Source organism: Brachionichthys hirsutus, chromosome 19 (genome assembly GCF_040956055.1).
Source record: "Brachionichthys hirsutus isolate HB-005 chromosome 19, CSIRO-AGI_Bhir_v1, whole genome shotgun sequence".
Lineage (NCBI taxonomy): Eukaryota > Metazoa > Chordata > Actinopteri > Lophiiformes > Brachionichthyidae > Brachionichthys > Brachionichthys hirsutus.
Window position 1 is genome coordinate 668,801 of NC_090915.1, and position 12,097 is coordinate 680,897.

The 12,097-nt window shown below is 43.3% G+C and overlaps 1 protein-coding gene across 1 annotated transcript in view; it reads left to right on the forward strand.

The window, feature by feature from the left end:
- LOC137908775 (transcription factor 4-like) overlaps window positions 1–12,097 on the forward strand; it is a 181,087-nt gene that overhangs the window by 93,284 nt on the left and 75,706 nt on the right. The window contains 2 exon segments of the mRNA XM_068753197.1: window positions 6,527–6,653; window positions 7,721–7,770. Coding sequence (XP_068609298.1) covers window positions 6,527–6,653; window positions 7,721–7,770 — 177 coding nt within the window.

Genomic DNA, 12,097 nt, shown 5'->3' on the forward strand with positions numbered 1-12,097 from the left:
CCTTTCTTTTTCCTTCACTCAATCCTCCTTGGCTCCTTCTTTCCTTTCCTTCCTTCCCTTTTTGCCTCTTTTATCTACACTTTCTTCTGTTGTTCCATCTCTCTGTTGACCTTCTCCTTCCACTGTTCTTCATCCCCACTGGGGTGGAAGTGGTAATGGGACCGTCCCCTCTAGATATGTGTGTGTGCGTTTAATCGTCTGGAGGGGCCCCTTTGTAGTACGGTGAAAACAACATTTTGTGTTCTGGACAAAATGCTGAAGACAAATAATAAAACCTTCCGTTTCTTTCTTCACACGTCCGGACATTTCCCCTTTTTTCCTCTGTTACCACCTCCTGTCTCCTCCCAGTTCTCTCCCTCTTATTCTACTTCTGTCATTCAATCTCTGTCTGTACTCTCACCATTTAACCTCATTTATACCAAACTCCCTCCCTTTTGCTCTTACCTTTTTTACACTATTACTGTAATATACTGCCCTGCCCCCCCCCCCCCCCCCCACACACACACACACAGTGATTGCACACATGCAGGACGCTGCCAGAAATTGTCTGATATGCTGTCTGATTCCTCTCAGTGCTCTTAAATGATCACTATTTATTTTTCAAGCCAAGCGTTGAACGCTAATTAATAAGAAATGCTTTGAATTGCCTGTGTGTGTGTGTGTGTGTGTGTGTTGAGATGATGTCAGAGTGGGACACACACGCACACACCAGCTGGTGTTCCAGAGCGATATGATTGGACAGTTTCTCTGTGTGTTTGTGTTGTAATGCGGGATCTGAGGCTCCATTGGCTGTCCTCGTGTCAGGTGATCAGCCCAGTCCGTGTACTGGATGTTACTGGTTGTTACTGGTTGTTACTGGTTGTTACTGGTTGTTACTGGATGTTACTGGTTGGTACTGGTTGTTACTGGTTGTTACTGGTTGTTACTGGATGTTACTGGATGTTACTGGGTGTTACTGGATGTTACTGGGTGTTACTGGTTGTTACTGGTTGTTACTGGTTGTTACTGGATGTTACTGGATGTTACTGGGTGTTACTGGTTGTTACTGGTTGTTACTGGTTGTTACTGGTTGTTACTGGATGTTACTGGATGTTACTGGTTGTTACTGGGTGTTACTGGGTGTTACTGGTTGTTACTGGTTGTTACTGGTTGTTACTGGATGTTACTGGATGTTACTGGGTGTTACTGGTTGTTACTGGATGTTACTGGATGTTGCTGGGTGTTACTGGTTGTTACTGGTTGTTACTGGGTGTTACTGGGTGTTACTGGTTGTTACTGGTTGTTACTGGTTGTTACTGGGTGTTACTGGTTGTTACTGGTTGTTACTGGATGTTACTGGTTGTTACTGGGTGTTACTGGATGTTACTGGGTGTTACTGGGTGTCACTGGTTGTTGCTGGATGTTACTGGTTGTTACTGGTTGTTACTGGTTGTTACTGGGTGTTACTGGTTGTTACTGGGTGTTACTGGATGTTACTGGATGTTACTGGATGTTACTGGTTGTTACTGGATGTTACTGGTTGTTACTGGGTGTTACTGGATGTTACTGGTTGTTACTGGATGTTACTGGTTGTTACTGGGTGTTACTGGATGTTACTGGTTGTTACATCCGTCTAACCATTTCATACTGTGGACCCATCTTTGATCATCAATCATTTTCTTTTTATCTTAACTGTTTTATCAGTTTACAGATGTAATGATTAATTGATACATTGTCTGGATGAGAGTAATATCTGATGGGTGATGCGTGGCTCCACTCTTCTGGCTCTGTGGGTCCACTTTTATCTCTTGTCTCGGCTGTTTTTACTGTCTTAGGGCCTCCCTCCCCTAGGAGGGAGTGTATAGGTGTGTGTGTGTGTGTGTGTGTGTGTCATCTGGAGCGTAGCTGGCATACAGGTGCGCCGCTGCCTTGCCAGCACTTCCTGGTAATTAATGACTTCTTCCTGTCTCTCTTTCTCTCATCGTTGGGATTGTGGAAATTGATCTGAGTGGCCCTCACCGCTGATGTCCACGTCGCTAGCATTAGCTAGCGACGTGGACATCGAGGAGGGTCATCCAAAGATTAGAAACAGCTATTTATTTTTGCAAAATAAAACTGTAACTAAATCTACCAAATTAAGCCGTTATTTACGTATTTCTATTAGGAGTCATATTTGCAAAGGAAAGGGTTTATACAGTTAGCTTAGCTTAGCATAGAGAGTGTAATCAGAGGGACAGTTAGACAGGCTCAGTTAAAAGTTAAAGAACCACTTTAATAATAACAACATTTATGTTTATCATGAATACATGGTTCAAGATTCTTTATTGTCATTATGCGAACATAATAAAATCGTGTGACGGCCCACGGCTTAAGGCACTCATAGGAACATAAACGAAAACCAAAATCTGTCAGGCTGCCTGCCTGCAGCCGTCCAGCCCGACTACGACTTTATTCTCTTCTCTTTAGCGTCTGTCGTCGCTCCGCTTGTTCTTCTGTCTCCCTTGTTGGTCTCGTCTTCGCTTCTCTACCTCCCTCCCGTTGTGTCTTGTAATCTATCTTAGTTAATATCGTCTCTGCGAGCAGCTGGGTACCGGAGCCCAGTCAGCTATGTGAGAAACAGACCTCTGGTTGTGTGTGTGTGTGTTTGAGTGAGACAGAGAACACAAGAAAGTGTAGAGTTGAAAGCAGCAGAAAGAAAGAGGTGGGAGGGAGAGGCGCACGAATCTCTGGATCCCCTCAGAGGTTCTGGTACCTGTGGGTCACAGAGGAGCTGCTGAACGCTGCGTGTCAACCTGATGGATTGGACTCATTTCCTGCGGCGACAGAGGGGCTTTTCTTTCAAGCATACATCACTTCCTAAAGGTGTCACAAGTCTGCGCTGCCTAGCAGTGTAATCTGATTACTTTTCATTCAGGAAACAAACAGCCGCTCTGGGATCGGAGCGCGGTGAACGATGCTGACCGAGCCGGTGTTTGTGGCATCAGTTAGACGCAGCGCTGCTCTTTTTCACCTCGGCTTCTCATTGGTTGGCACCATGTGCGCCCGCATCCTGGATGTTTGCCCATTAACGCCTCTCAGAAGAGACATTTTGCGTAGGGAAAAGTCATTTCGGTGGCACTTTAATTTTGCTGTGTTGCCATGGTTACAGTCAGCCCGAGGCTGTCAACAGTTCTGGCGGTTTTGAGAAGAAGCCACTGACGAGAGTGACGTTGTGGTCTGTGAGACGAGGAGCTTGTCCAAGACTTCTGGTATAAACTTTGTATTTATTTGAGAGAGCATCTTCCTTGAGACAGGAAGTAAAGGAAATATACAAGAAATATGGAACCAGCAGCCCCCTCCCCCCCCCCGAACGGGCATGCCAAGAATGGCACTGCAGTACTGAAGCTATCACGCTCTGGATATCTTATGTTGCTCCTGATATCTATTTTGCCCAAATCTAAGGCCGGAGACAGCGGCCTGCTGTGAATCCCTTTGCCCCCCCCCCCCCGATCCCTGACTTCCATCTTGCCATTTGCAATAACAGATTGTGTGTAGTGAAGTGAAGCTGACGGGGACCGCGAGACAAACAGGTAAAGAGACAGACAGATGGACAGATGGGTAAACTCCCCCCGTTGCCTAGGCGACCGTCCCGGCATAGCCTGGCGCGAGGCACGACTGCGAGAAGAAAAAAACAAACAAACAAAAGAATAGAAAAAAAAGTGCCGCAATCAATGAGACCCTTTTTTGTTTTAGTGGGAACCCTGTTCTACCCTTGGCGACACACACACACACACACACAAGGGACCGGGATGACTGAATTGGTGTGCGGTTGTGTGCGTGTGCGTGTGCCTTTGTGTCTGACTCCCTCTCCCACAGTGTGTGTGACTGACTTTATTTAAGACAAGGGCCTTTTTGTTTTAGGCCAGAGAATGGCTCAGAGCCCTGTAATTGGTCTACTCAGGCCCTGTTTAGCATGAGAAAAGCCTTCCACGGGCCGGCGCTGCCAGGCTAACGCTTGTTTTCAGCCACAGAGCGGACGGACATGCTGATCAGAATTCAGATTAGGCCGGAGAACCATCACCCCCCCAAACACACGTCTCCACCTTCTGCTTTAAATATACTGCACACTACTTACTTAACGAGAAAGCTGGGGATGAAAATCTACCCTTTAACGGAGTCGTGGGGGAGTCTATTTAAAGGAGGTTGGGGGGTGGGCAGCCAAGCTTTCCACCTTTTCCCTCCACGCGAACTAAAAAAAGACCCCCTCCTCCATCCTCTCTCTCTCTCTTTCATGCTCACGTCTTCTCAGAGACGGCACTTGTTGCTGCGCCATCACTGAACTTAATTAGCAGGACAATGTGAGAGCGGTTTGCAAAGGTTTAGCCGTAAACAGAGTCACGGCTGGAAGGGGGAGAACCCGTCGGGGAGCAGAAGTTAGACTCTGGGCTGTGGAGCTGAGAGGTTGAGCGTCTCCACGCTGAGCAGCATGAGGTCGTTCTCATGGAGGTAAATACCATGACATCACCCTTTATCATGATCGACATGATCTGAGGTAGGCTTTGTTAGGAGGCTTCATAAAACCCATCTATCATCTATCTATCATCTATCATCTATCATCTATCTATCTTTCTATCTATCATCTATCTATCAATCTATCTATCTATCTATCATCTATCTATCATCTATCATCTATCTATCTATCATCTATCTATCTATCTATCATCTATCTATCATCTATCTATCTATCTATCTATCTATCTATCATCTATCTATCATCTATCTATCATCTATCTATCATCTATCTATCATCTATCTATCTATCTATCATCTATCTATCATCTATCTATCTATCTATCTATCATCTATCTATCATCTATCTATCATCTATCATCTATCATCTATCTATCTATCTATCATCTATCTATCTATCTATCTATCATCTATCTATCATCTATCTATCATCTATCTATCTATCTATCATCTACCTATCTATCTATCATCTATCTATCATCTATCTATCTATCTATCTATCTATCTATCTATCTATCTATCTATCATCTATCTATCATCTATCTATCTATCTATCTATCTATCTATCTATCATCTATCTATCATCTATCTATCTATCTATCATCTATCTATCATCTATCTATCATCTATCTATCTATCTATCTATCTATCATCTACCTATCTATCTATCATCTATCTATCTATCTATCTATCTATCATCTATCTATCATCTATCTATCTATCTATCTATCTATCTATCTATCTATCTATCTATAATCTATCTATCTATCATCAATCTATCATCTATCTGTCTATCTATCTATCTATCTATCTATCTATCTATCTATCATCTATCGATCATCTATCTATCATCTATCATCTATCTATCATCTATCTATCTATCTATCTATCTATCTATCATCTATCTATCTATCTATCTATCTATCTATCTATCTATCTATCTATCATCTATCTATCTATCATCTATCTATCTATCTATCTATCATCTATCTATCTATCTATCTATCTATCTATCTATCTATCATCTATTATCTATCTATCTATCTATCTATCTATCTATCTATCTATCTATCTATCTATCATCTATCTATCTATCATCTATTATCTATCTATCTATCTATTATCTATCTATCTATCTATCTATCTATCTATCTATCTATCTATCTATGTTGTGTGTTGTGTGTTGTGTGTCGTCTCGCAGCACGTTTTTGTGCGTTCGTCGCTTTGCATCAAATAAGCCTAAAGTTCTGATACATCAGGCTCCGACTTAGTTGCTGTTTCACACCAAAGAAAAAAATCTTGTGCTTCTTTTTTTGACTGATCTGCAAAATGTTTTTTTTGTGTCTTTATTTTATTTTATTTTTTAACTATATACTGGCGTAACTTGCACCTGGACTAAGTGTCCTTGACTTCGGGGCACATGAGGGTTAAAATGCTGCTCTGACGAATATATTCTATCATTAAAGCTGGGTTTGGTTATTTCACAAAGCCGGAGGATTATCTTGTGTTCCTTTTTCAGACATGTTGTTTGTACTTTCGGTGTGATCCACTCCCATTATACTGCAGTGAAGTTTTCCTTCTACACCTCAGCACCTCACACCAAAACCAAATCCTGACTCTCTTCCCTCAATGGAAGACATAAATGCTCTTATAGCAAACAGCTGGCACCAAAAAATCTTTACTAAAAAAAAATGCTTCTGGTAATTTCAATATTCCGACATTAACACATCAAGAGGACTTTCACCAACATTCCAGCTTCCATTCCTGGTGTCCTGTCACTGATTATTCATGTTCTGCCTGTCTTCAACATGCAAAACAATATTTTTATTTTTATTGTCTTCAGAAATGTCCGCAACGCAACCATGTTGGTATGTTGGATACTTGCAGAAATAAATAAATTCTAAATCTACCAAATTAGGCAAAAAAAAGAAGAAAGCATTTAAACGGCCCGTGTATTTAATCGTGCCTGACCCCCAGCGTTAACGAACTGCCGCTGTCGCTCTCTGTTTGTGCTTTTCTCTCGCCGCGTCCTGCCCAGTCCATCCTGGGGGGCGAGCTGGGCTTGGGGAGTCCTGGCGCGGCGTCGCCTACGAAGCCGGCGGGGCAGTACTACCAGCACTACGGCTCCAACCCACGGAGGAGAACTCTGCCTATGGACTCATTGGGTGAGTCGTTGCAACGCACTGGTCACACACTCCAGGTCTGTCCTCATAAACGGCTTCTCCATTCACATGTTTGTGTGTTTCAGGCCTGCAATGCCTTAAAGATGCAAGAATATGCTCTCTGAATAAACACGCAGTCTAATAAAACAGTTATAAATCAGTCGCTCGTGGATGTTAGAATGTTTGTGTAAAGGCGCTCGTGTGGTTTAAATAAGAAGAGCAGGCAGAATGCTCAGAATATAGCAGCAACACCCCACAAGAGATCTGATGTCACCACAAATAGCCTCCATGCTGGGGTGCAGAGCGAACATCGCTCGATGTAATTCAGACTAACATCATACAGCCAACACTTTAATACAAATTCAGCTTTTTGTTTGTCCCTTTTAAATAGTTATTTATTCATTTTACAGATTTAGGCCTTCAACTATTTTTTTTCTTAATGTGTCAAGTATCGGTCATCAGTGATTATTAGATTAAGCCCATTAAAGTGCATGTTTGGCTTTTTAATCAAACGCTGTGTGTGTTTTGTGAGTGTGCGTTTGTGTTGCTGTGGGACCGTCCTGCTTTATCTGTGCGTATTCCAGACGGGGGCATCACAGAAAAATACAAGGAAGTCTTTTTTGAGAGCAGGACAATGGCGGTTGCGGTGCAGCCTCGGTAGCATTAACCTTGACTGGACACACACACACACACTATGGGCAGGCTTCCAAAAAAACTGTTCTTTCATTTCCCCATCAAAGTCTCACCTTCCAGGTTGATAGGCTGCTCCGTCACTCTCCTTGAGAGAAACCCTGACTGATATTCTTCCCCTATGAAAAGCTGCCCTTCTTCATTTTATAAAAAAAAAAAAAGACAAAAAAATCACCCCGGCCCTTCTTGTCTCCTGGTCTTTTGATTTCTGCGTCGTATTGTCTCGCGCATGTTTTTACTAAAAGCCTCCTTTGTTGATTTATCAGCCATGGCTTGAAAAGTCGTCTCGCTCTTTCTTCAGCCGATCAATTAAATTAAAGTCGAGCCAGAAGCTCAGTTTCAAGGAGAAATAAACGCCTTTTTTTTCTTCTCTCTTTCAGAGGTTCACACAAAAAAAGTGCGGAAGGTCCCTCCCGGCTTGCCGTCCTCAGTAAGTGGCTTTTCTTTTATTATTGTTATTATTTTGGTGGTGTAATTGCTGCTTCGACTGCATCGCTGGAGAAACGGCTGCTGATGCTCCTGCGTGGTTGGAATTGCTGAGCTGGTTTTACTGCAGAAAAGAAAAACCATGAAGTTGTGAAAAAGCTGCGCACGTTGCCAGCTTTGGTGCATTTGTTGAACTGATGCTGTCGTTGGAGCCGAGCGGGGCAGAAAGTGCTGCTGAATGTTCGAGAGAATGTTCTGGTATAAATTCGGGCTTTTCCTACAGCTAATGAAATTGTACAAAAAGGAGCATATTTGTGTAATCACAGAATAATATAAACATTAAAGCAATCTCTGTTTGCAGTTATTCAATTACTTGATTCTCTGATCGATGACAAAGGCTCAATCTGTGGCCTGCAGGATTGTCACCAGTCAGACCTGTCAGCTGCTCGCTGGTTCACTGAGACGGCAGAAAGGGCAGAGGTCGGAAAAAATGAGGCTGTGCAGAAGCTCGATATGTTGGCAGGTTTTTGTTCTTTTTCGACTTTGAATACCGGTATATGAAGATTGCAAAAAAACATATACTCCACAAATAAATTCCAAAATGAATATGGCAAAAGTATCTGTATGATTACTCTATGAATGTTTACTTTTTTTTACGTCCTGCGCAATTTATTATTTCAAAGTATTTCAAAAAGAAAATCAACATTTGAATATTTTACAAACTCTTTATTAAATACTTTGCAGTGGGACGGGGGGCAAAATGCACGATTGCCACAATCAGGACTTTGTAATGATTTTCCAAATCAATTGATTGTATAATTATGCTTTTAAGTTCTCCTCACGTTCAGGCTCAGATGCCCTTATAAGGACATTTGTGCTGAAAATCATTTGTTGTAGCAGCACTGATGACAGAGATCTCTATTTTATTTTATTTTTTTACCCTTGAAGCGTTTTGTTCTGCTGCTGACCTTATTAATTGCTACGTAACGATGGCTGAATGTGCGGCGTGTCAGCCACCGCTTGGGCTCGGCGGGAGTCCGCCTTTCTGTGGCCCCGCTCTGCTTTGTCCACGCTTCCTCCTCTGTTTCCTCCACCTCTCTCTGTACCAGCCTGGGGATGGAGGAGGATAAGGGGGGGGGGGGGGGGAAGGAGGAAAGAAGGGAAATCAGGAGCGGGGGGTTACAGAAAGAGAAGGAGGAAGCGTAGCTTGTTTCGTGCGGACTGCAGGCACTGTTGCTTTTTTTAGCATCAATTCACATCATAATAACTGGGAAGTAACTAAATACACCCAATTCAGGATTACATGTGGAATATTATTTTAGTCCCCAATAGATAAATAATATTGTTTCTTCTTCATGACGCACAAAAGCCATGTTTCCAGTACGTGTCGCCAGCTACGTTGCGTCCCATTAAGGGTTAGTATCACCTCAGCGTAGCTGGTTGTCATAGAGACCGGAGACAGGAGATGACATCACATTCACCACGGAACGTGCTTCCTGTCCACTTCTTGTAATCCTCTCATGACCAGGGCGTGCTTTTATTTTGTCCATTTTATGCTGTTTTCTTCTTCACTCCACTTCCTGTTGGAAGCAGATATCTTGCTGTTTCCTCAGCGCCATATGTTCGATAACTAGTTACCACTGTAGTTACCACTGTAGTTACCGCTGTAGTTACCGATGTAGTTACCACTGTAGTTACCGCTGTAGTTACCGCTGTAGTTACCACTGTAGTTACCGCTGTAGTTACCGCTGTAGTTACCGCTGTAGTTACCACTGTAGTTACCACTGTAGTTACCGCTGTAGTTACCGCTGTAGTTACCGCTGTAGTTACCACTGTAGTTACCGATGTAGTTACCACTGTAGATAACGCTGTAGTTACCGCTGTAGTTACCGCTGTAGTTACCGATGTAGTTACCACTGTAATTACCACTGTATTTACCGCTGTAGTTACCGATGTAGTTACCACTGTAGTTACCACTGTAGTTACCACTGTAGTTACCGCTGTAGTTACCGATGTAGTTACCACTGTAGTTACCGCTGTAGTTACCACGTCTAGATACCACTGTAGTTACCGATGTAGTTACCATTGTAGTTACCGCTGTAGTTACCACTGTAGTTACCGCTGTAGTTACCGATGTAGTTACCACTGTAGTTACCACTGTAGTTACCGCTGCAGTTACCACTGTAGTTACCACTGTAGTTACCGCTGTAGTTACCACTGTAGTTACCACTGTAGTTACCGCTGCAGTTACCACTGTAGTTACCGCTGTAGTTACCGCTGTAGTTACCACTGTAGTTACCACTGTAGTTACCACTTCTAGTTACCGCTGTAGTTACCGCTGTAGTTACTGCTGTAGTTACCACTGTAATTACCGCTGTAGTTACCGCTGTAGTTACCACTGTAGTTACCGCTGTAGTTACCACTGTAGTTACCGCTGTAGTTACCGCTGTAGTTACTCTGTGTCGAGCCAGAGCCAATTTCACAATCAAGACTAGATGAATTTCCAATAATCTAAACATTCTAATATCACATCCAATAATCAGGTTGGTAACTGATCGATCCCGCATACACACACACAGATGCAGAGGTGTTTGCAATTAACTTCACATTCTTCCTTGTTGAATACTTGAAGGTACTTTAAATACTCTCCATTTGGGTGACCTTCTTTGCTTCTCCCTTCCATGTTCATTCAGAAAACCTCCCCCTTCCTGGAAAGCCTGTCGATCCACGTCGAACTGATTGACCCGACTGGTTTTAATGCTCTTTTGTGGACTAGCTGGTTCAGAGCGCTGCCCTTGCTTCACCTCCCTCGTCCTTCATCCCCACTTTTGTGATGCGGGTAATTCCGGCTCACTTGGTAAATAGTTTGTTTGACTTCAGGAAAACGCATTCCGAGTCGCGCTGCTTGCTGGCTGTAGGAGAGAGGGGGAACTGCACTGAGAGCTTTGCAGTCAAACCTGTCGGCCCTTAAAACATGGGTCCTGTGCTGGACCCTTGTTGGTAGCTGCAGCTTTTATTCTGAAACTCCGATGGCTGGCAGGTGTTCATTTCCATGATCGTGAGTCTGGATTTTGTTGTTTTTCCCCCATTATTTCGACACACAACGGAGCAGGTCGATTTTCGTGGAACATGGTGCGAGAGCTGTGCCCGATTCCCGATCCTCTCTGACATGTCGTTTTGCTTCCCTGCGGCTGATCCGGCCTCCGGTCCTGCTGCCAGCATCGACAACGGCGTGGTTGAAACGTGTTGCCACTCAGCAGACGACTGAGCATGAACTGATTTATTTTAACATCGATTATTTCCTTATATGTATTTATATCATGCTGTTTCTCCGTCATTTTCACAGAGAGCTCATTTTCTGCATTATTGAACAATTCAATGTGAAAATTTCTCCAATTATATTTCGATGACATCCCCAGTGATACAACCTAAATACAACCGTAGGGCAGTTGCTATAATCCTAAATCTAACCCTTCATGTAATGGATCCTGCTCAATATAGAATTTAACAGAAGAACTAGGAACATAGGATTTTTTTGTGAATGTATGAATTTGTACTTTGGAACATCTTCAGTGTTTGTTAAAGCTCATCTGGATTTCTGCGGTCCAACAGTTCGATCCGTCGGCTACGAACGAAGCGCGTTTCAATTCCCAATCTTTGCATCTAAAAGCAATGAGAAAAAACAGAATCTCCATATGGGGGGAAATGCAGCCAAAAACAACGTCATTATTTATTACTATAGGTAGTCCACAAATAAAATAAAACACACACACACACACGCACACACACACACACACACACACACACACACACACACGCACACACACTTCCCAGCCTGCACCTGCTCTGAGTGTAGATCCAGCTTCACACAGAGGCCAAAAACAAAAGTTGTCTTTGTGAGAAAGCTGGCTGGGATACAACACACACCCACACACACACACACAGTCACACACACACACACATGCGCACGCACACACACACGCACGATAACCGTCATTGAAAGGATTCCAGCTCGAGCCGTAACGAAAGGGTTACACTTTGGGTTCGGGTGTTTTCGAGTCTTAACACCAGACCCGCGTCGCATTGAGGTGTTGGGTTCCTGTGATGACGTTTTGGGGGGGGGGGGGGGGGGGAGCACACTGCTCATTCTGTCCAGAGTGCAGATGAGGTTAATATGAGGCTTCAGCAGCTCAGCTTGTACAAATAAGTGCTGTGTTAAGTGCCTTATTTTCTGTGTCAATGTTTTTTCAGCAAATGAAGTGTTTAACCAAAACGAGCCTGAAAACGAAAATTGCATTGCACGCAATCAAAGATGGATTTAGCTCCTGTGA